The sequence below is a fragment of the Doryrhamphus excisus genome, chromosome 12 (assembly GCF_030265055.1).
Source record: "Doryrhamphus excisus isolate RoL2022-K1 chromosome 12, RoL_Dexc_1.0, whole genome shotgun sequence".
NCBI classification, from domain to species: Eukaryota; Metazoa; Chordata; class Actinopteri; order Syngnathiformes; family Syngnathidae; genus Doryrhamphus; species Doryrhamphus excisus.
Window position 1 is genome coordinate 3,724,615 of NC_080477.1, and position 24,386 is coordinate 3,749,000.

Here is a 24,386-nt window from a genome sequence, read left to right on the forward strand (position 1 = left end):
GGAAGTACTTGGAAGAGAACGAGATTAAAAGATGTGATTACTGCTCTGATTACAGTAAACAAACATGCGTAAAGCGAGAGTGAATACAAGCGGAAATGGGGTGCAGCCTGAATTTAAGCACTCGTCATTGCCTTTAGATCCGGTTTCTTTGCGATCAGTAAGTTGAGTGTTTCTAAGACAATTGAAGTATTGGAGTAGAATTCATTTATTCTGTCTTTTGGGGCTTATATTTTAGGCTATATTTGATTTTATTGCGGAATTTAACGGAAACCGGTCGCTGATCGCCACTGCCGTTTGACTGTGGATAGCGGAAAAGAGGGAGGAGAAGCCCCGTCAGGTTTACGTTACCGCGATGTGTCTCAGCCACGGAGGGACGGACAGACACTCGTGGGACGTTCCTCGCCGTCGACTGCAAGGTAAAAAAGTGAATATTTGTCATTCTTTTTTGGTTTACGTTAGGCCAGGTGTGCGTCACCTGAGCTCAACACTTCTTTCTCCATACTGGGGCGACAAAAGTGAACAAACGGTAGACAAGACACAATTTCCGGGTTGCACTATTAAGCGATGTTGAAGTACACCGTTTGTTCACAACATCGTTGTACGGCGCTGCTAAGTTTGAATCATCGCCGTGTGCGTGCGTGCGTGTGTGTGCGTGTGTGTGATGACGTCGACGTCTGTGAAAGCTTTGTAAGCTCTTCTAAACGCTCCTTAACTTAGACCCTTTCTAGTAAATGCAGTCATTTAGTGAAAGTTCAATCTGGTTCCACTGATTTCAGCGCATGTGCTGCGCACAGCCGCTAGAGGGCGTATTAGTACGTACTCCTGTTAGGCTATTGTGCGCTGTTGCGCACGACAGGACTAGTATTAATTCTCGTCCTTATTAGGTCTGCTAAGTTATAATTTGATAAAAATCAAATGAATTAATTATGATGAAACACAATTTGCAACTATGCGTAAAATATGCGATTTTTACTGTATTTTCTGAATGCAAAATGACATTGTATATTTGTATGTATTAACACCTACAGATGAACTGGAACTATGAGCCATGGGGGGTACGTTCAAAGACACTACGCAACTTTTTCAATTGAGTACACCGTTTTAAGTGTGCATTGAATTTTCTGGCCTTTCCGCGCATATTTAACAGACGCAAATTATACTTCCTTAGTAAGCGTTACATCAGTCATTTATTTGGGCCAAATGTACATGCAAACGTACCTGAGTAGTAACGTAGTAGTAGTAGTAGCAGCGTAGTGTTAAATCGCACGCAGAGCTAAATGAAGCTGCAGGATGGTGACCGTGATACTTCAAATGCAGCTGCTACCACTTGGTGAAAAACACCTGCAAGCAGGAGGTCGCCTACAGCCACAGCCAGTGTTTTTTAAACTGGTGCTAATTAGAGACGCCTGCGGTTATTGTTTTTTTATGTCTGTGCTTGATGGAAGGATGGTGAGATGTAAATGTTTTTTCCAGGCGTATTTATCCCAAAACTCTCCTTCAAATTCCGAATCAGCAGGTTGATCCACACGCATGCATTCAGCAATCAGAAGCGAATGTGTTTTGTGTTTGCGGGCTGAGATGCTTAAAGCCAACATGGAACATTCCAGCGAGCATGTTCAGACACTTGAAAGCAATGTCATCAGCTGAGATGGCGATGGAGGTAGAGATGTCTGATTTGCAGCACGCTGCCCACTTCCTGTTGCATAGTCTGACTGATGAGGAAGTGACTTGTGGTCGTGTTCTGACAAGCACGCTATGTTGAGGAATGAAGAAGGAGAGACGAGAACAAATCACTTCTCTCCACGTGTCTGATAAAAGACTCCACTTTTGTTCTTTGGATTGTCTGTAAGGACAAGGAAGTCTTATGACCGAGCATCATCCTCCAGTTTGTGTGGCTACCAAACACACACACACACACACACACAATCTTCGGATACAGTTATGCGGCTCTGGTCACATTCTAGTTGGTTGTTAAATCTGGATTTATTTGACAAAGCTAAGTTGGCTGGATAAGTGTTTCTACTCAAGTAGAAAATACTAATAAAGTTAGTTTAACTACTGTGGAACCTTGGATTTGATTTTGGATTAAAAAAAAACATTTCCATAGAAAACATCTGTTCCAAGGTCAAACTGTGACCATCCTAAAACCTTCACTGAAGGACTAGGCAAAGCTGTAGATGACTTTTTATGGCTTGTGTCCTCCAGCTGACATTTATTGATGTTTATTGAAGTGTCCTTTGGCATCAGAATGGGACTCCAGATCTGGTTATATGTTACTTCCGTGGAGGTCTTTTTGCTACACATGTACATCAGGACAAGGGCGTGAGACTATTGACAAACATGGCTAACTCCCAGTGGACCTGAGAGCAACCAGCACATGATGAAACCAGTTTGTCCACCTTTCAGCGGAAAGGGAAGGGTGGCCAGATGACCATTTGTTTACGGCTCACGAGGAAGCAATGCAAGTCACAAACATGCAACATGTCAAGAAAATGCTACCTTGCAACTAAGCGGGGTCAAAGCCTGCTGGATCCCAGTCCAGCCCAAATTCCTTACATTTAAGCAGATTATGAAGGACTGGATTGTTTGTCGTTTTTCGCTCGGTGGTGCGTCCTTGTGGCGAGGTGTTGTTTTACAAGAGAGCCAAAAATAAAATGTGCGCTTCTGCGACTTGTGTAGTTTGGACTGATTCTGAGTCCAGTTAGTGTTTGAGTCCACACTTTGGGCAAGAGTGTTTTTTTTTTTTTTGCTCCTCCTGCTGGTCTCTCTGCACGGCCGTGATGCTAATCCTCATATTTGGGTCGGGCAGCGGATGTGTGACGCAGTCCTTTACTCGCTTTTTGCTGCGGGGGCGGTGCAGAGGTTGGTGGGGAGCACACGTGTTGAGTCGACCATGTGACCCTTTTGCGTGTCGTTGTTTTGTAAACACGGAGTAAGTGTGTGTGTGTGTGCGCGGCAAGTCTGCTTCAAGCCGTGGCTGCGAGTTCTTTAGTGTCGTTCGATACCGAAGGAGGGTGTTGCCCCTGATCCACGGCGGATTTACTGCTTTGTTCAAAGGGAGGAAAGGTGAGTTTCAGGTTTGATGCCATCGCCCTTCTTCTGTTTATGAAAGTACGGTAGCAACTTTACCGGGAAGTTTGCAGTATGATATTAACTTGACTGTTTATACTGTTAATACTATTCAGTCCCATAGTCACCGGGAGCATGGTCGACAAGGCTAATAACCACCAGGGTATCACTGGCATCAACAGCTGTGGCTGTAGGCAACCTCCTCCTGATGTAGTGTTTATGAACTCCACAAGATGGCAGTATTTGGCTCACAAGATCTATGGCAGTCGGTTTAGAACCTGCTGCAGCTGTTACAACATTGGTTCAGTTGCTGGATTGTGTAATATTTTTGTTTACAAGTGTGTTTTTTCTGCTTTCTCATGTGCTCAAAGTCATTAAAGGTTATAATTAGAGCATTTAGGATAGCTACGTTGAGATAGTGTAGATGCAAGAGGCAATTGCAGCAAAATGGTGAGCACTACTTGGCTTCCACCAGCAGAGGTGCTGTTGAGTCCGTCTCAAGGTGTTTATGATATGAAGGGAAGCGAAGCTACATACATCCAAAATAGCGCAGCTCCTGCAGGCAGCATTCCACAGTCCGTGGAGTTCGATTCCACCCTCGGGCATCCCTGTGTGGAGTTTGCATGTTCTCCCCGTGCATGCGTGGGTTTCTGACTTCCTCCCCCATTCCAAAAACATGCTAGGTTTGGTCACTCCAACAGAACTATTCCATGGCAGTGCCCCAGTGGCCTAATGGATAAGGCACTGGCCTCCTAAGCCAGGGATTGTGGGTTCGAGTCCCATCTGGGGTGGTTATTTTTATTAAAACACACAAGATATTTCACGAAAAGCATTCACTGTCGTGAAATATTGTGTGTTTATTTCGTACTTGAGTCTGGGTTATGAGTGGGTATGACAGTCCCCACCCCCCCCACCCCACCCCCCCACCCCCCCCACCCCCGAGGGGAGGGACAGGCTGGTGTCGCTGGCGCCTTGGCTTTCCCCCAACCTAATTTCCTAAAAAAAAAAACCTTTTTTTCATAATATTTTTCCTCATAATATTACACATTTATTCTTGTCAAGTTATGACTTTTGGTGGTGTGGTGGTGGTTAGCGCGCAGACCTCTCAGCTAGGAGACCAAGGTTCAATTCCACCCTCGGCCATCTCTGTGTGGAGTTTGCATGTTCTCCTCGTGCATTGTGGGTTTTCTCCGGGTACTCCGGTTTCCTCCCACATTCCAAAAACATGCTAGATTAATTGGCCACTCCTGTGATTGATGTGCCCTGTGATTGGCTGGCCACCAGTCCAGGGTGGACCCCGCCTCTCACCAGAAGACAGCTGGGATAGGCTCCAGCACGTTATAAACTGTAGAAAATGAATTCATGATATTCTCTTTCTCCTGTAGGTGCCAGTGACCACATGCTAAGCTCCGCCTCCTATCATGGACGCCAAGAAGCCGAGCATGCTGCAGCACCTCCGCCGCAAGATGCTGCCCGGCCTGTGGCGAGACAAGACCGGCGCCCGCCAGGGGGCCGTCGCCCACCTGCAGTCCAACGCCGACCACGCCCGCCTCAGCCTCTCCGTCCCCGACGTGAGAGACGTGAAGACGCAGGACATCTCCCGCACATCCTGCGGCGCTTACCTCCACAAGAGCCCCGCCCCCGCCAGCTACAGCAGCCCTTCCACGCCACTGGTCCATCATGTCCGAGGAGGCGGAGCTCCGGGGAGTGAAAACAGACTGAGCGTGCCTACAGACTACACAGACTGGTCGTCCTCTCAGGAGTCCTTCAGCAGCGTGCACATGGAGGACTACTCTCCAGAGTGGAGGAACCGATCGGCGCGAGGCATCGAGCCTGAGGAGCTCGCCCTGCCCGAAATGATGACCGTGTACAGCCCTGACCCCGCCTTCAACGGCTCTCAGGTAGGCCGAGCCCTGATGATCTTCTTAAAAAGGGTCTAGCTTTAAAAGCGGAGTGCCGTCAGGTGTCACAGGTCACATGACCACTGTCAGGTGTGTTTGCTCAGGACGTTTACCAAAGTTAGCAGCCCAGCTAAAGCCAACAGTGCTGAGTCAACAGAAGAACATTTAACAATGCAACACTTGACTCCGCCCCCACCATAAAGTCTACATCATATAATAGGATGCTCTTCAAATCGTTTTTATTTATACGAGCCAGATAAGCTTCAGTAGTATTATTCATCCTGGCTGGGTGGGAAATATTCCCGGCAGCAACTTTCCCTGTCAACATTCCTTCACTGTGTGTGTGTGTGTGTGTGTGTGTGTTGCCAGCAGGTTTAACCGGGAGTGCAAAGTCGCAGAGTACCTGTTCTACATACAAACAATTGCAAACACGTCACGTCAAAGCTTTGAACATGCCTGATTTCTCAGTTAACTAGTTAACTAGTTAACTAGGCTAGTTTTTTGTGGACCAAAATGATGCGTATTGGTAGGAAATGCCATGTTTACGTCTCGTGTACGACAACTTCCTGTATCCGTGAAGCAGTCATGGCATCGTTTGGGCCTGCTTTGGTCCGTGGACGCTAGCAAACAGCAGGCATCACTCCTAGCTGCATGAATTCCACTTTTGCAGAATAGAAAGGCACGGCTATGACATCGCCGCCATGCAGAAAAAGCAGGAAGAAGGCATGAAGTAGGAATCGCGTCATCGCTGACTAGTTGGCTAATGGCTTTGGGCATCGTGATGACTTTAAGGAAGATCCAAGAGTCTACTTGACGATTTCTCCCGACTTTCTCCAGAGTCAGTTGAAAAGTAAACCGGGGCAGCGGAACTAACTCGCTCTGGCTGGCAAGGGCCGAGCGAGGAGGAAGTGCCCGCTGTCATGGTAACGACATGCCTTGGGTCTTTGAGTCAAATGTTTAAAAAGCTTTTATTTTCGATGTAACTGGTTTTGTAAAAGGAAATGTTGCGTCCCTGAATGCAACAGTAATGATTTACTGAGCATCGATTAGTGTTTCCTTTACCTCTTTGATGTAAGGTTACTCACCGCTGACAAACTAAGAAGGAAGAAGCGTTCATGGCGATGGCGATGGCGATGGCGATGGCGATGGCGATGGCGATGGCCGAGTCCAGGCAGAAGAAGAAGTAGACGGATAAAATAGAGCTCATCTCTCCTGTGTTTACCGCCGCTACAAATCAGACTTGAGTCTTTTCAACGCGTGTTTGCCGCCGTTGTGGAAAGTCCGACTGATATGGAAGCTTGCCGTTGAGCAAATATAGCGCTGACAAAGAGCGATGGCGTGGACAAAAGACAAGGTATCTGATGTCACCTCCGCCCCAGCTGCTGCGGCTCGGGACATATGGAGCGTGGCTGACGAGCGCGGCGTCCCGACTTTAAAGTCGGTTGAGTGGAACAGCAAACGCTAGCCGAGGACACCTCGGAGGACGTGGCGCCGGGTGAGCATCGTCCACTTGTCTTTTTCCAAATGATGCGATAGCGCGCTCGCAGCTGTTGTTTGTTTTGAAACGCTACGTCTGTCGGAGAATTATGGGAAACGTATCAATTAGCATTTAGAGCAGAAGTAAGGAACATGCCAGGCTGCTTCCCCCCCCAGGGCTGCCCCCGCCCCGCAGTTGGGAAGTGGGATTTTTAAGCCAACGCTGTAAAACAGATCATGATCAGCGTGCATTTCGTGCATACATTTGCGGCCAGCGGCTGTTTTTTTTAATTTTTTAATTGGCCCATGCCACATTCTAAAAATATATTTTTACAAAAAGCTAAAAAAAAAAAAACATTAACAACAGCAAAAATGTGCAAAACTGCAGTCATTTTTCCAAGAATTAATTCTCACTAAAATATTATGAGGAAAAAGTTTGAATCCAACAAGGGAAGAATACATCAATTTATTAGCACAAAGTTGAAATATTAAAGAAAAATGTTGAAATATGTTTTATTAAATATGAAGTCATAATATGATGACAACCAAACAAAACAATAACGTTGTAATTTTTGGAAAATTAGGTTGTGGAAAAAGTTTTCATGAGAATAAAGTCAAATTATTATGGGTATAAAGTCATAATCACAGGAAGAAAATTGAGGTTGAAATAGTTGGAAAACCTCAGCAGAAATGTAAAAATCAATCAATTAATCAAAAATCTAGTCAACATATGAAGAGAAAATTTAAAAAAGTTGTCATTTTTACAAGAATACATTTCTAATATTATGAGGGGGGGGAAATAACAAAAATTAAATAATATATATATATTATCAGGAACATTTTTGTCACAGAGAGTTGAAATGTCAAAGAAAAAAAAATATATTGAAAATGGCAATATTATGAGTTTTTTGTGTGTGAATTATTTCCCTCTGTGGAAAAAACCTGTCCGCCGACCTCCAATGGATTTCTTGTAGCATCTTCTTACGTCCAGAATTCGATGACCCAGGGTTGCTATAGCAACAGCAGACATTGACCAGCCAATTAATATCCAGGATAGCATCAACATATGTTTCAAACTTTTGGTTTGAAGTTTTATTGTGTGTGTGCGTGTGTGCGCGTGTGTGCATGTGTGTGTAGTATGTTTCAATGCTGCTCAGCCCCAGAGAGCAGGAATGCTAATAAATACGTGATTTGACCCTGTGGGACCGTAGAAGCCTTCCTTCCAAGTAAGACACGTTTGACATCCTTTGTGTCTTTGTGTCCTTTGTGATCATGTGATCATGATTCCATAACCAGCGCTAACGTTACACCCCCTCTTTCCTAGATGAGCCAACTTGCTGAAGAAAATCAAAATAATCAAAGTTGCGTCTCTCACGTCCGTAGCCGACTGGTAATTGGCAAAGCTCCAGGCTCCATCTTAAAATGCATTAAGATGTGTAGCGAAGCCTGCTTTTTTAGAAAGTAGTGGGCGTATACAAGAGGCGGGCTCATCTAGCTGAGGGCGTGTCAGAGGCGGTGTCACGATGTGCTTTTAGCTTCATGAAAAGCACCTCTTCTCTTTGAAATGGAACAAACAAGTTAGCAGTGTGAGATTTGTCTTCCATGAGTTTGTGTTGAACAGACTGGGATGTTAGAAAACCATTATAAAAAGTGGAGCCAGTTGGGGCAAACCTGAGAGTCATCCTGACCCTTTTTTTGTGTGTCCAGTGTGACATGGAATCTCCGAGCATCACCGAGGGCAGCAGGGAGTCTCTCCGGTCTTTTCTGCTCACGATCAACTTGAAAGAAGGACGCAACCTAGTCATCAGGGACCGTTGTGGTAAGAACTGTTCCATGCCAGCGCCCCAGTGGCCTAATGGATAAGGCACTGGCCTCCTAAGCCAGGGATTGTGGGTTCGAGTCCCATCTGGGGTGGTTAGCTTTATCTGCTAAGCCAGGGGTCGGGAACCTTTTTGGCTAAGAGAGCCATGAAGACCAGATATTTTAAAATGTGTATCTGTGAGAGCCATATACATTTTTTTAAACATTGAATGCAATAAAATGTGTGCATTTTTATGTAAGACCAACAGTTTTAGATATAATGGGCTCTAATTACGTAGACCAGGCACACTACCCCACGCCAATGGGGTGTGGCCAGCACACTTTTGTGAGCAGCGCAGTGTCTAATAATAAATCAAATACTTGCTGCCATTAATGCAACTTCTGCTGCTGCATGGTTTTGCACCGTACTCAGTACACGTATTTCATTCTTTTGGCCATCTTTGCCAGAAGGCTTGGTTCTGCAGCTTTAGCTAGGTGACTATTTGACTAAAGGAGGAAAGTTTACATTTACATCTTAATGACCGAGGTACACTAACGCATTACCCAGTAATAATCGAGTTTTGGTGTTTGACCTGGAAAATATCATCAGGAAAGATTGATATGGTCGGCCGTATTGCAGTAGAAAATAGATGGACGAATTAAAATGCATAAGAAAGTTGTTGATTTTTAATATTTTTAACAGTGATTTCTGTGATGTTTACTTTAAAATGTGAGCAAAAATACATTTTTATTGTGGTAAATGCTCGAGAGCCAGATACAGTCATCAAAAGAGCCCTACCTGGCTCCCGAGCCATAGGTTCCCTACCTCTGTGCTAAGCATTCACTATAGTGAAATATCTTTTTTGTTTATTTCGTACTTGAGTCTGGGTTATACTTGGGTATGACAGTCAACCCCCCCCCCCCCCCCCCCCCCCCCCCCCCCCCAGAGGGGAGGGACAGGCTGGTGTCGTTGGCGCCTTGGCTTTTACCCCAACCTAATTTTCTAAAAATAAAAAAAAACAATATTTTGTTGTTTCTCATAATATTTTCCTCATAATATTACACATTTATTCTTGTGAAGTTATGACTTTTTCCTTTGATAGAATATTTTTTTTCTCTTCATATTTTGACTCTAATGTCATAAAATTGCAGCTATTCTGTTGTTTTTTAATTTTCCAACTATTTAAACTTTCCTCTGGGAATTCTGACTCTATTCCCATAATATTTTGATTTTATTTTCATTTTTAGTAGCATTTTGCAGAAATTACAATTTTATTTTTTAAGTGTAATCACCCGAAAAGGCACGGATTACCACCTGGCCTGGTATTTTCTATCCAGCTGGAATGAGAAGCACATCCACTGTTTTATCTCCTCTAACTCATCTATTGCCGCCACACTTGCTGTCCCAAACTGCAACTGTTATCTCCTTGATCTCTTATCACACGCTTCCCTCGGCTCATCTTGCTGGCAATATCAGCCACATCAATTTATATATATATACAGGATATGGATTTATACTTTTGTAATGGTATCAAAACAGATAAGGGGGTGTACATAATGGGACACAGGCCGCTATTAGAACACCTCCATGTAATACTTATAGTATTTTGCATACTTGGATCGTATTAAGCATTTCGGGGATTCCTTCCTGGTGTCACTACGGCAGTAAAGTAGTTGTTCACGTAACGATGGTAATAACGCTAATAATAACAATGTAGCTTGGTTAGCATGCTGGTGACATTATGTAAATGATGTAATAATGTAACATTATGTAAACTTTAAAGTGCGTATAGGATGTAAATTGACACTAAGTCTTGAATAATGAGTTGAGCTGAGGGAGTTACCCACGAGGATATAAAAGATTTAAAGGCCCCTCCTCCTCCACTTTGGTAAATATTTGAAACAGGAGCGACGCTTTGCCGGGTAAACAGATGGAAAAAAGGCTTCACCCTTCCGTCAGGTTTAGTGGATTTAGTGGCTTGACCATCATCTCCAAAACATGGCCCTCGTCACACCGTGAGCGCACTGATTCATGCCCGTGCATGGTGTTCCAAGTGACAACGCACACCCGCCACACGCTCGTTCATCCTGCATGGCGTGCACAGTAAAGATTAGTAGTAGTCTATTAGTAGTTTCCAAATATTTCCAATTCAGTTGTTTTTGTGCATGTAAACGTAGAGACAGGAGTAGTCGATGTAGCAAGACATTGATGATGCAACAGCTACTGCTTAACAACAATTAAAGTAGGGGTGATGCATCGCATCTGCAGGTCTTGACTCATGATTGACAGGCAGGAGTGTCAGATGACGACACAGCATATTTCTGACAGGTGAGCACAGCCATCCCATAGCAGGATTCCAGGCGGCGTATTTCAACCTGTCTGAGCCCCACCCTGCAGCGGCGAGCAGATGGCCCGCTCTGGTTTCTGTCATATTTACTCTCGCTGGGAGGGAGATAACATCAAACAGGAGTGGCGGGGATCAAAGTTCAAGATGTCATTGTTACGGGCGGTGGAGTTTGGAGACGCGGCAGATGAACGAGTGTTTGATCAGGGCCCGGGTCTTCTTTGTCGTGCAGCGGTCAAGTTACTGCAACAAAGCGCCAACAATTCTTTGTTCTACCAGGCGCTGCACAGTTCACAAGCACACGTTAGCAGAGGCTAACGCCAAGCCCAATAAACAGCTAGCCCTTGCCATTAGCGTTGCCTGCTAGCACCGTCCTTTGGAGGCAGAGGCTAACCCCGAGCCCAGTAAACAGCTAGCCCTCGCCATTAGCGTTATCTGCTAGCACTGGCCTTTGGAGGCAGAGGCTAACCCCGAGCCCAGTAAACAGCTAGCCCTCGCCATTAGCGTTATCTGCTAGCACTGGCCTTTGGAGGCAGAGGCTAACCCCGAGCCCAGTAAACAGCTAGCCCTCGCCATTAGCGTTACCTGCTAGCACCGTCCTTTGGAGGCAGAGGCTAACCCTGAGCCCAGTAAACAGCTAGCCCTCGCCATTAGCGTTACCTGCTAGCACCATCCTTTGGAGGCAGAGGCTAACCCCGAGCCCAGTAAACAGCTAGCCCTTGCCATTAGCGTTACCTGCTAGCACTGTCCTTTGGAGGCAGAGGCTAACCCCGAGCCCAGTAAACAGCTAGCCCTCGCCATTAGCGTTATCTGCTAGCACTGGCCTTTGGAGGCAGAGGCTAACCCCGAGCCCAGTAAACAGCTAGCCCTCGCCATTAGCGTTACCTGCTAGCACCGTCCTTTGGAGGCAGAGGCTAACCCCGAGCCCAGTAAACAGCTAGCCCTCGCCATTAGCGTTACCTGCTAGCACCGGCCTTTGGAAGCAGAGGGCATAGATGGGTCCAGGTCTCCAGACTAAACAATTGAGACATTGCGAGTATGTTTTATATGCGTGACAGGATAAAAATATTGCATTGACACGGGACGCACTTTGTCCCTTGTTACCGTGAGAATGAACAATAGTTTGTCAACTGTGGGGTGAATTGATGACAGTCAGAGGATAGGACTGTGCTTAAGCCATTGCCATTTCTTGGCCTCTTTTATTGCAGATGTGCCAGGCTGTTCTCCACATGCATGTTATGTTCATGTTATGATGCCATTGGTAGGTGTCCCGTATATGAGGCCACCAAGAGGCTAGGGACAGAAACCGGGTGGTTGGAGAAGACGGTTGTCATTCATTTGGTGTGCAGCCCTAAATGTTCTGTTGGTGCATCTAAAGTTGTAAGTTAGGGTCCATTGTGCTCCTAGTTAAAAAAAACAACAAAAAACTAGTTAGTGTGGAGCCCTGTGTGTGTGGTTTTACAGTGGGAGCAGAACAGGAAGTTGTGGTTCATCACTGGGGAGGAAAAGCAGCATTTGGATTGGAGGGAGTGCTCTTGTCGACAGGAAAGCCGATGTTGTAACTTCCACTGAAAGTTGAGAAACATTATCTTATTGTCAATGCAATACTTGCGTCCAGGTAATAAGACGTTTTCATGCTTCTCTGTTTGATGAAATTCTGAAGATGGGTGTAACTTTAAAGGCGTGTTTTCCCCCCAAATGATCGTATTATTACTACGTGAGAGGTATTCTGCTTAAGTTTTATATCTATATGTTTCCAGGCACCAGTGACCCATATGTGAAGTTCAAACTGGAGGGTAAAACCATCTACAAGAGCAAAGTGGTCTTCAAGAACCTGAACCCCACATGGAGCGAGAACTTCTCCATCCCCGTGAGGAACCTCAGCCAGAGACTCTACATCAAAGTGGGTCACTCGGACATACCCGTTCACCTTCTAGCCCTCTTTGCATCCTGCGCCTAGCTGCATGTGTGTCGCCATGGTAACGATCTCCATCGCTTTGAAGGTGTACGACCGCGACCTGACGACCGACGACTTTATGGGCTCAGCTAGTGTCCTCCTGAGTGACCTTCACATGGACACGTGAGTGCTGGTTTGATGGTTTAAGTTTCATCAATGGAACCGATAAAAATACAGCATGTGTAGAAAAAAGTTTCCAAATGGACTCAAGTATACAAAAATAAATGTCATATATTCTTATTTTTCTTGCAACTAAATTCAAATCCAGGGTCAACGAGCTGTCCCTGCCGTTGGACGACCCCAACAGCCTGGAGGAGGACATGGGCGTGGTTCTGGTGGACATGAGCCTGACGCAGAGAGACGCCGACAGCAGACGAGGACCAGTAGGGGGCCCCCTTACACGCGTTGCTGCATGGCTTCTATATGGGCAGATGCAGCTTTGTGCCACGCTTGGTCCATAACGGCCGTCTTAAAGGCAGAGTCAGTCTTGGGGGTTGCAGATTGTCAGCCCTGCTACTTGGCGGACTCAATGCTCTTATGAGGACAAACTGGCACACATAGAAGTCACTTTCCAAAACGATGCTGACAGAAAAAGTACGGCTGTGTTCTATAATTATGCATGCTCAGTCTGTTGGTATCTTTTATTGCCTTGACTGTTTTATTGCCATTTTGGGATTTCAGGAAGTCAAATATAACCGGTAGAGCTTTATTATGCACCACAAAGCACAGGCTGAACGATCCACATTTCTGCAACCTGCCACAAAATTAGCTGCAAAGGTGTTATTTATAAGGAGTTATTTAGATAACATTTGGTTCATGACTGACTTTGCCTTTATGTCTCTGACATGTTTGTTCCGTTGCTACTGCCCACTGCCAACTAACCCCACTGTTGTCATTTGTCTTCTGACCGAACATGCATGCTCCGACCCGCAGCGCTGGCCTCAAATCCGAAAACGCAGTAGTCGGGTAAGACACGCCCACACCAAACTTGAAGTCCTAGTTCTTGGTGGGAAGTGACTTGTTTGACTAGTGTCTCATTAGTTGACATAGTTTCCAGTATAAAAGCATGACCTTGTTATCGAGCAGTGGATCCAAACCTTCTACAGGCCCTGCACACTTAAAAAAACATCAACCTGTCGACATAAACATGAACCCAGCCGTTCTTCTAATTCAACACCTTTAGTAACGGCCATTTTCGATGATTTTGGCAGAATATTGTGTTCTATGGCTACATAAACACGGAAGCCATCAAACCAAAGATTAGACTCTCGTTCATCAAAAAAAAGTTTTGCTTCTGCCTCTTTCCCCTTTTCAGCGGTAGAACATGGGTACATTTCGGGAAAATATCATTTCCCATATCTAAACCACTGTACCACAGCGGTACAGAGGTTTTAGGTCAAAATAACTGTTTATGTACAAATATAAGATCATTAACTATTTACACTTTTTACATTTGAAACTAACCCGTGTGTCCTTGTGGTAAAAGTTCCCTACGATGCGCAGCAACCATGTGCACGCTACGCCCCTCCACGCTTTCTCACATTCCCTCAAATGCACTGCTGCCACCTTGTGGACGTTTTTATGGCTTATAACTGCAGGGAGTTCTTTTAGTCTGCAGTTGCGTCATCACCTCCTGCACCACTCCGGTCACCCATACTCACCTCGGAGACGTTGCAGGAAGTTCTCAGCCATGGTCTTGCCGTTTTTCTTTTAGTGTCCGACACGGAATCATTTGTTGACAAATATTTGTCTCCTTGAAATTGTCCCCAACAGGTTAATGAAAGCACACAGTGCAGCAATCTTTTGTTCCGCAGACACAGGAAATGCGTGTGCCGCGTCCAAGAAGTGACGTGCATGTGCTGCCAAGTAACACCACAAATAAAAAATCTGATTTTGACAAGAAATCCGAATGGGGCATGTAGCCCATGTCGCTCAAACACGCCACCATCGTGAAGCATAGAGATGGTATCTTTGTACCATGTCAAAGGATCTGCTCCCACGAATAGACAGTGATAACTAAGCCTTTATCTCCCTCCCTTGCAACGTCCCTTCCAGTGTGCAAGACAACCACAGGCATAAAAGTAAGGAGATATTTATTTTATTACTATTAGATTCCATGTATGAATCTTTTCTATGCGGTATTTACGTGTGTAATGTGTACACTGACTTAGTCTAAAACTTCTATGGTCGTCGTAGAAACACAACTCATACGTAGACTGAGGATCTCCTGTATGTTCCTTGCATGCCGCAACATTTGCACACAGCTGCACTGCCAGCTTCCTCCACACCGGAAGACACAACATTAGGAACACTTGCACCATCTAATGAGATCCAATGCAAGGGCTGCACGACACTAATTTGCACGTGGAATGTTCTGACATGACGTGTTCCGTCTCCTCCAGTCGGGTTCTTCTCACCAGAGTTCCCGTCTTTGCGAGTCGCTGAGGAAGAGTCAGCTGTGGAGCTCGGTGGTGACGGTGACCCTGGTGGAGGGTCAGGACATGCCGCTGGACACGCAAGGCGGGCAGCTGTTTGTCCGCTTCCGGCTGGGAGAGCAACGATTCAGAAGCAAGGTAAGCGGACGGAAGTCTCATTCCGGTTCTGGTCCAACCCGGAGCCTTATTTGAACAGGAATGTGCCTTGTAGAACCTCTGCGCCGTGTCCAAGCCTCAGTGGCGAGAGAGGTTCACCTTTAACCAGTTCCCGGAGAGTCCCAGCATCTTGGAGGCGGAGCTCTGGTCTAAAGAAGGACGACGGTCTGAGGAGTGTTTGGGAATGTGAGTCTGCAGTAAATCCTCATCATCTTTGTGTTGTCCTGGTTCTGAGTGTGATTCTCTACGCAGGTGTGAGGTGGACCTAACCGGCATTCCCTTCGACCAAAGGCAACTCTTCACGCTTTCGTTGGACCAGTGCAGAGGACGTCTGGTCTTCCTGGTCACGCTCAGAACAAGCAATGGCGTCTCCATCTTGGACCTCTGCGCGGCACCCCTCGATGAACCCCGCGAGCGGCAGAACCAGCTGGACAACTACGTCAGTACCAGCAGTGTTGCTTGTGTGCATGTAGACATATATCAGTATACATTTTTAATGATGATAAGGAGTTCTTTCGGCGGCACGGTGGTCTAGGGGTTAGCGCGCAGACCTCACAGCTAGGAGACCAGGGTTCAATCCCACCCTCGGGCATCTCTGTGTGGAGTTTGCATGTTCTCCCTGTGCATGCGTGGGTTTTCTCCGGGTACTCCGGTTTCCTCCCACATTCAAAAACATGCTAGGTTAATTGGCGACTCCAAATTGTCCATAGGTATGAATGTGAGTGTGAATGGTTGTTTGTCTATATGTGCCTTGTGATTGGCTGGCGACCAGTCCAGGGTGTACCCCGCCTTACGCCCGAAGACAGCTGGGATAGGCTCCAGCACCCCCGCGACCCTCGTGAGGAAAAGCGGTAGAAAATGAATGAATGAAGGAGTTCTTTCAGTTTCATTTTTTTATCACGGCAAAAATGCTGGAAGCCACTAGATGGCAGCAAATGTCTGAAAATGGGCTCCAAATGGCTCCACTCACCAGGATGCGCAATATGGACAGAAGTATTGGGACAGACCAATGAGGTGCTGACCTCCAGTAGTACAGTAGTACTACAGCCTCCCCTCAGAGAACATAATACAGTTGGGGGCTCCCAGGGGTCAGATCTGAAAAATAGGTTTTCTTTATTTTTCTCAAGCTGCTGCGCCTTCCCTTGTTTTTGTAGTTTGTACAGTCATATTTTTTCACTATAATATGATTAAAAATAATGTTTAAATCAGGAAAAAGCCGAAAGAAACAAACAAAAGATCTCGTCTTGTATCGTTCTCATGGACCCAAACCCGTATATCGTCTCGTCTCGTGACACCCCAGGTCACCATAGCAAGACCTTTTAGACAATTGGACAAGAACATTTTCCTGTAAGTGCATGAAGCAAGGCCCATAAGGGTGCGCTTGGATGAGACAGGCACTTGGACCCACCTCACAAATGGCGCCTCACATATGAACATCAGTGCAGCACCGATCCCGGTCCCATTAGCCGTCTAATGATCCTGTTGTCCTTCCAGAGTCTTCAAAGCTCCCTGAAGAACATGGCCGATGTCGGTTTCCTTCAAGTCAAAGTCATCAAGGCGTCCGATCTCCTGGCGGCTGATTTAAACGGTACCTCACACCTTCCTGCTGTTGCACTGTGCCAGGAAAGAAAGTATTATGGGATGTGAGTGTTTTTTTGTTGTGTCGTTTGGGCAGGCAAGAGCGACCCCTTCTGTGTGTTGGAGCTGTGCAACGACCGCCTGCAGACTCATACCGTCTACAAGAGCCTCCATCCCGAGTGGAATAAAGTCTTCACCTTGTCAGTCGCTCTTAAAGTTTGTTGAAATTGTAGAAATGTCTTTATTGTGTGTATCAAACATGAACACATTGATGGGATCCTGCAGCAAAGCATGTGATAAAAGCATGATAAAAAGCATAAAAAAGCATTGTGGAAGACGATAGCTTAAAGGCAGTTGCTGTGGCCATGCTGCTCTCAGCCACCAGGGGGCATAGTGCATCGTATCTGGGGATTGTTATGGTCTGTTGTGGATGAACAAGTGTGAAAGTTCTCCATTCCTGTAGTAGTTCATCATCCCTCAACATTCACATGCCAGATTTTAGGAACACCACTTGTTGTCTCAACAAAATATCAGAAGTAAACGATCACAAAAATAAATATATTTACTTTAGTGTGATAGTCTGACTGACACGTGAGCAAAACCCAGAAATGAATGTCTTACTGATTCCATACTACCAAATGAATCATTAATTATGCAACTGTAATTCATATCTTATTTATTTAACACTGCAAGGCAGAAATGAGAGTAAATGTATGCAAACATGCAGAATTGTAATGTATTTTCTGACTTATATCTTCACTTCAATCATATTTTGTGTTGTTGTTACGTCTGATCCACCAAATGTTGTGGTGTTGTGTCCACAGTCCCGTACGAGACATCCACGAAGTGCTGCTGGTGACCATCTTTGACGAGGACGGAGACAAAGCGCCAGACTTCCTGGGAAAAGTTGCCGTTCCGCTGCTCTCGGTACAAAGCACCTCGCTTCACACCGCCAGTCACGCCAAGACTCACTAAGACGTGATCCGGCATGACTGGCGGCCCGGTTCACGGCCCGGTCGCTCACCTCCATGACCTTTTGCGCCCCTTGCAGATCCGCAGGGGGCAGCAGATCACCTTGCCGCTGAAGAAAGAGGACCTGGGCAGCCTGACCAAGGGAATGATCACGCTGGAGCTGGAGGTCATTTTTAATCCCGTAAGTAAATGACTTAAAACCACGCCAGCGAGGAGCTTAAAGCTCTGCTAACGCTTTATTGTGATTTTATTGCAGGTCCGAGCCAGCATAAGAACCTTCCAGCCTCGAGAGAGGAAATTTATGGAGGACAATCCCAAATTTTCTAAAAAGGTTTGACATGGAAACAGCGTATTTCGTCCAGTAGTGGAAACACTCAATAGCTGAGTGAAGACCTGGCCATCTCTGTGTGGAGTTTGAATGTGAGTGTGAATGGTTGTTTGTCTATATGTGCCCTGTGATTGGCTGGCCACCAGTCCAGGGTGTACCCTGCCTCTCGCCGGAGACAGCTGGGATAGGCTCCAGCATACCCCCGCCACCCCAATGAGGATAACAGGTATAGGAAAAAGCTGGATGGATGAAATAAATGCCTTATTTTCATATATGCCTGTTACTCTCTGCATTTGAGTCAATCCATGAATGTGAAGGAAAACAGGAAAGTCGTTTTTGACCTCTTTGAAGCCTCAACTAAAAATGTTTGTCCTCGTAGTGTTTGGACATGAAATAAGGCAGTTGGTAAATTGGCAATGGACTGTTGCTAACGGCCACAATCTAGCATTACATAACCTTGATCGGTTGGGAGGTCAGGGGTCAGAGGCGGTGACTGCGCCCGGCCAGTAATCCAGGGGGTGCTCGGAGATTGACAGTTTAAAGGTAAACACCGAGGAGACAGCTTGTTGGTCTTGCTGCTTTGACCCTTCACGGCTGAAATAGTAAAAGATGTCCTCCCTTCATGTACTTACACATTACTGTTACCCTGTAGAGCAAAAGCGGCCCGCTGCTTCGCCCCCTCTCGCTGAATGGAGCGTTAATTGCCCCCAACTGGCCCGTGTTGTGTTGCACGAGTTTGATATACAGTGTGCAGGACAGGGTGCGAGACAGGGTGCCTGACTGTCTGTAACGGCCACAAAGCCTCATTGTTGTCACACAATACGTCGCCCGCTAACGCCCAAACTTGCTTACTGCACCTAGGGTTTCTCCCGCTTGTTTTCATGCTGAAAGTCTCGCTTTTGGCAAAATCTGCTCAGATTTCGGACATTGCCCCCTCCCTCAACACAGAGATGCATGCCAAAACAGCTCACAACTAACAGCTGGATGCTAAATATTACTTTTATGTCCCATCATATGCAACCAAGCCCCTGCAGGACACATCAAGGTTTTGCATTTTTACAATATTTGGACTCTCAAGGACACGACAGACTAAGGACCACGGGTCATGTTCGATTCTCCAAAAGTATCTTTTTTGAAAAAATGGATCCCTTCTGCTGCATCTTCTTACTCCCTGGCAGACCAGGTGCCCGTGAGGTGTGTTTAGAAGCACAAGCCAAAGATGTTTTGTTAACATGAATGTTGATTTGTGTCTTCAAGAACATCAAAGACCCTGAACCATGTTTTTATGTACTCGCAGGGAACCAACAGAACCAAGAGAAGGTACGATCTCCACTGCATCTGCTAATCTTGCGTCCAATGTTCCTTGCAGGCTCTGGCCAGGAACGTGCTACGTGTGCAGGCGCTCTACCGCGCCATCAGGTCCACCCTGCAGTACGTGAAAAGTTGCTTCCAGTGGGAGAGCGTGCAGAGGAGCCTGCTGGCCTTCCTGGTGAGTCGCTCATCAATAACTCCATCTTCTCTGGCCTCCACTTTTCCTCCAAGCCTAGCGAAACCCCCCCCCCTGAACCCTCCCTGCGAGCTTCTTAATCAGTGTGGCGCCGGGCCTGGCAGGACAGGCGAGCGGCCGCTGGGTAGATGGGGGGGTTAAGCCTCAGCTGGAGAGAGGGGAGTCCCGGCGGGGACCAGATCTTCTATTTTGGACAACTCATTAACCCTCCGTTACTGTCTGCGCTGGCTCTGACGGTGCGCACACAAGTCCAATTAGAATAGATCAGGATGGTCCTCCATGTTGGATAGAATATGCTGAGGGTGCGACAGAGTTTTGCTGTCAACGTCCTCTAGATGGCGCTAAGGCGTATTGCAAGCTGTATAGGATAGGAGATTTGCGTATGTGCCACACTTTTTAACCTCTATTCTACCAATGGCCTTCGACTGGCAAACTACTTTTTGGGGGATTGGATAAATCTCAATCCTGTAGGTGTTCACAAAAAAAAAAAAAAACAAGCAACGCCCACTTTTATGTCCAAGAACGGCACCCAGATTAGGGCTGTAAAATTGTGTGAAAACCTTCTCCAATATTGATTAGCATAATCTTGCTAATGTAAAATCATTTGAATACCAACCCTCCACTGTGTGTCCCTCGGTGCACTGTGCTTCCTGCAGCATGACTGAAGACACGCCCCCCACATAGTAGTTCTCATACAAACTGTCCCAGTTTCTGAACTTTACCAGACATTTTTGCAGCCCTAGCTAGTACTCGGAATGCGCCAACAGAGGCACAGATGAGAACATGGACAGATTTCACATCCACTTCCTGTCTTCAGAGTGTTGATGGTGACAGTTAACACTGCTGTTCTTGTTTGGAAGCCTCATGGCGATGCAGGCACGTGGGCGGTCTTTGGCGGAGGTCTAGTTAAGGAAGATATCACAGACCGCGATGCAACACACACACACGCACACACACACACACACACACACGCTGCACGGCCATCTGTACTCGTGTTGTCGCACTGGTGATGTTGTCCGCCTTTTCCAGCCTCAGCGACAGGAACCAACCTGTTCCATCGCGGTTAGACACCTTTTTGTCCCGGCCTCCGCCTCGCCAATCCGTGCTGTTTTCTCTCGGGCCGAGTCACATGACAACAGTGCCAGCATGCTCTCAGATTACAGTCATGGCGTGCAAAGCTTTCCTCGAGCATTAAGGTTGGAAATCCCGCTGCTGTCTGAAAATGTGCTGCCCTCCAGTTCAGTAGCTGTGCCGGCTTTTGGTAGCCTTTCATTTGGACTTTTTTTCCGTTGTTTCTCTCTGATGTGGATTGTGTTTCCCCCCTCACTTGAGGACTGTCTCGGACCCCGTGGACATGAAATAGACCTCAATGATCACAATCTTTATGGGTCCGGGATACATTTCCACCAAAGCGTGACTTGGCCTCGCCCCAAAAGCCTCACTAATAAAACTTAACGCTCGCATGGAGACGGGCCTGCTCTGACACACACACGCACACACACACACACACAGTTCATGTTCAAGTGGCAGTAGTAGACTTTGACTAATTGATTAAAAGTCACATTTTTATATTTTATAAGGATAACACATTAGAAGATTTATTTTTTTAAGTGAAAGTTCTTAAAAATAACAGTTGTTATTTATATTAAAATGCTGACGACGTCCATCTGTAAAAACATTTGGGCATACGCGGGTACTTAAGGACCAAACAGCACCGTTGTAATGTTTGTTTAGGCGTTAATTGAGTCACAGTTGTGAAGTAAATGTACGTATGTATATAGCGGTGTTTGCCTCCTGCCTGATTTCTCGTTTTTTTGCATGTTTGTCACATTTAGATGTTTCAAATCATTAAACAGATTTAACAGATAGCTGGTTGGGCCACCCTTAGCAGCAACAACTGCAATCAAGCTAACTTGCAATGAGTCTCTTCCAGCCTGTGGAGGAATGTTGGTCTTTGCAGAATTGTTGTCATTCAGCCACATTGGAGGAGGTTTTTCCAGCACGAAGGACTTGGACTAGGCCACTCTAAAGTCTTCATTTGGTTCAGAGGTGGACTTGCTGGTGTGTTTGAGATCATTGTCCGGCTGCAGAACCCACGTTGGTTTCAGCTTGGGGTCACCAACAGATGGCCGGACCTTCTCCTTCAGGATTTTTTGGAATTCATGGTTCCATTTATCACAGCAAGTCTTCCAGGTCCTGAAGCAGCAAAACAGCCCAGACCATCACACTACCACCACCATATTATACTGTTGCTATGATGCTCTTTTGATGCAACTTTTCCGCCAGATGGAATGGGACACGCTATTTCCAAAAGGTCCAACGTTTGTCTGGTCAGACCAGAATATTTTTTGCCAAGTGTCTTTCCTACGGTGGAGTCATGAACACTGACCTTAACTGAGGCAAGTGTCTGCACTTCTTTGGATCTTGTTGTGGGGTCTTTTGTGACCTCTTGCATGAGTCTCCTGGGAAGGTTCACCACTGTTCCATGTTTTCGCCATTTGTGGATAATGGCTCTCACTGTGGTTTGCTGGAGTCATAAAGCTCATAAAGCTCTGATGATGGTAACCTTAACTTCCAGTTGTTCCTCCTGTCATAAAAACTCGCATTGGACCTGAAATGGTAGATGCCATGCATAGCAACGTAGTTCAACATAATGATGTTATCTCTTTCCTGATCTCCTGTTGTGAGGTAGAACTCCAGGGATACTCCCTAAGCTGGTTTTATGGAAATTTGGGAGCAAGAAAGGACAGGGAGAGCTGGCAAAAGCAAAAGTGAAAAGCTTTATACGCATTTGCTTAGAAATGCTGATAAAGTACAAAGCTTTTTCCATCACAGCGCCATCTGCTGGGGCCTGAAATGCTCGAAACAGGAAGTAGTTGGCCCTGGCATCATAGCGCGGCACTGGCTAATCCATCCAGCATCTTGTTGTTTTGCTCTTGTGCAGCCCACTAATCCCTGTGAAAAAACACAGCGTACCGGGCTAGATTTAGCTTCACATCTGCTGTGTGGAGGGGGGGGGGGGGTGCGGGCGTCATGTGACCTCGCTGATCATGTGCCCTCCACGCAGGTGTTCCTGGTGACTGTCTGGCATTGGGAGTTCTACATGCTGCCCTTCATCCTGATCCTGCTCATCTCATGGAACTACTTCCAGATCTGCTCCGGGCGGGCCAGTCAGGACCTGGTGAGTTTTATTTTTCTTACCCCTCAAAGGATGCGCCTTTGTTTCTATAGCAACAAGCAACAAGTGCTAATTGTTTTTGCTTCGTTGTTGAAATTGACAACACAGCTTTTGTTTTGGAATGTAAACATCAGCACTTCCTCTTTAATCGCCAACATCCCTGTCAGCTTTACAGATGCCATGTACACAGGCCATGTTGTAGTGAGACATAGTCGATGTTATCAGGCTTTTCATTCAACAATATATCTCTGTGTTGTCTTCATTTCAGGCCAATATGGACGTCGGCGATGAAGATGAGGACGATGAGAAGGTAAAGGAGTGAAGCCACTTAGACAGGGTTGCCCAAAGTGCGGCGCAATGGCCATTTTTGGGCCACAGCTCGTTTTTATTGGCACTCAGCATGCAGGAAAGTGAGACGTGAAAGTTACTCTGTGTGACTTACATAAAGTCCGTATTTACTCTGTGTGACTTACACAAAGTCCGTATTTAGTCTGTGTGACTTACACAAAGTCCGTATTTACTCTCTATGACTTACATAAAGTCCGTACTTACTCTCTATGACTTACATAAAGTCCGTACTTACTCTCTATGACTTACATAAAGTCCGTATTTAGTCTCTATGACTTACATAAAGTCCGTATTTAGACAGTGTGACTTACATAAGGTCTGTATTTAGTCTGTGTGACTTACACAAAGTCCGTATTTACTCTCTTGTGACTTACACAAAGTCCGTATTTACTCTCTTGTGACTTACACAAAGTCCGTATTTACTCTCTGACTTACATAAAGTCCGTACTTACTCTCTATGACTTACATAAAGTCCATACTTACTCTCTATGACTTACATAAAGTATGTATTTAGTCTGTATGACTTACATAAAGTCCGTATTTAGACAGTGTGACTTACATAAGGTCCGTATTTAGTCTGTGTGACTTACACAAAGTCCGTATTTAGTCTGTGTGACTTACACAAAGTCCGTATTTACTCTCTTGTGACTTACACAAAGTCCGTATTTACTCTCTATGACTTACATAAAGTCCGTACTTACTCTCTATGACTTACATAAAGTCCGTACTTACTCTCTATGACTTACATAAAGTCCGTATTTAGTCTCTATGACTTACATAAAGTCCGTATTTAGTCTGTGTGACTTACACAAAGTCCGTATTTACTCTCTTGTGACTTACACAAAGTCCGTATTTACTCTCTGACTTACATAAAGTCCGTACTTACTCTCTATGACTTACATAAAGTCCGTACTTACTCTCTATGACTTACATAAAGTCTGTATTTAGTCTGTATGACTTACATAAAGTCCGTATTTAGACAGTATGACTTACACAAAGTCCCCATCCTTTCATTTTTCTTTGTAGCCGTCTGTGGAAAACGTTTAAACAAACACTCTGAATGTTTTTTTGTTTTTTTTTTTTAATGAAGATCTCAGCAGGCTGACCGCACACGTCAAGGCTCATTCATATGCTAATGAGGGGGCGGGGATAAGCTCCAAACACGCCTCACAATGCGGTGACTGTGGAGCTAATGATGCCACTTATTCGAGGCGCTACAACGGAGCTATTTAATTCTTTCACTTTCAGTTCTTCCAGTCGGTCTTAAGTTGGCGTTACTCTCAGCCTTTGTCTTGTTTGTGTGCTTTTTCGTGATAAAACAGACTGGAGTCTAACG

At 45.8% G+C, this 24,386-nt stretch overlaps 1 protein-coding gene and 2 non-coding genes across 8 annotated transcripts in view; all 3 read left to right on the plus strand.

Annotated features, from left to right (window-relative positions):
- The first annotated feature begins 6 nt into the window (after nt 1-6).
- mctp2b (multiple C2 domains, transmembrane 2b) overlaps nt 7-24,386 on the plus strand; it is a 29,095-nt gene continuing 4,715 nt past the window's right edge. The window contains exons 1-19 of one of the 6 annotated variants that reach the window (XM_058088788.1): nt 7-157; nt 236-416; nt 4,455-4,970; nt 8,154-8,265; nt 12,352-12,494; nt 12,595-12,671; nt 12,817-12,931; nt 13,482-13,514; nt 14,951-15,121; nt 15,195-15,325; nt 15,392-15,578; nt 16,634-16,727; nt 16,815-16,917; nt 17,542-17,644; nt 17,769-17,870; nt 17,946-18,020; nt 19,387-19,506; nt 22,592-22,705; nt 22,971-23,012. In XM_058088788.1, coding sequence (XP_057944771.1) covers nt 4,491-4,970; nt 8,154-8,265; nt 12,352-12,494; nt 12,595-12,671; nt 12,817-12,931; nt 13,482-13,514; nt 14,951-15,121; nt 15,195-15,325; nt 15,392-15,578; nt 16,634-16,727; nt 16,815-16,917; nt 17,542-17,644; nt 17,769-17,870; nt 17,946-18,020; nt 19,387-19,506; nt 22,592-22,705; nt 22,971-23,012 — 2,202 coding nt within the window. In that variant the 5' untranslated portion in view covers nt 7-157; nt 236-416; nt 4,455-4,490. Of the gene's footprint in view, nt 158-235; nt 417-2,916; nt 3,067-4,454; nt 4,971-6,146; nt 6,466-8,153; nt 8,266-12,351; nt 12,495-12,594; nt 12,672-12,816; nt 12,932-13,481; nt 13,515-14,950; nt 15,122-15,194; nt 15,326-15,391; nt 15,579-16,633; nt 16,728-16,814; nt 16,918-17,541; nt 17,645-17,768; nt 17,871-17,945; nt 18,021-19,386; nt 19,507-22,591; nt 22,706-22,970; nt 23,013-24,386 lie in introns of those variants that run through there. The other 5 variants (XM_058088790.1, XM_058088789.1, XM_058088791.1 and 2 more) reach the window with 5 other exon arrangements.
- On the plus strand, nt 3,788-3,860 carry trnar-ccu (transfer RNA arginine (anticodon CCU)). The gene has a single exon. It is a non-coding gene; the product is annotated as a tRNA-Arg (tRNA).
- On the plus strand, nt 8,288-8,360 carry trnar-ccu (transfer RNA arginine (anticodon CCU)). The gene has a single exon. It is a non-coding gene; the product is annotated as a tRNA-Arg (tRNA).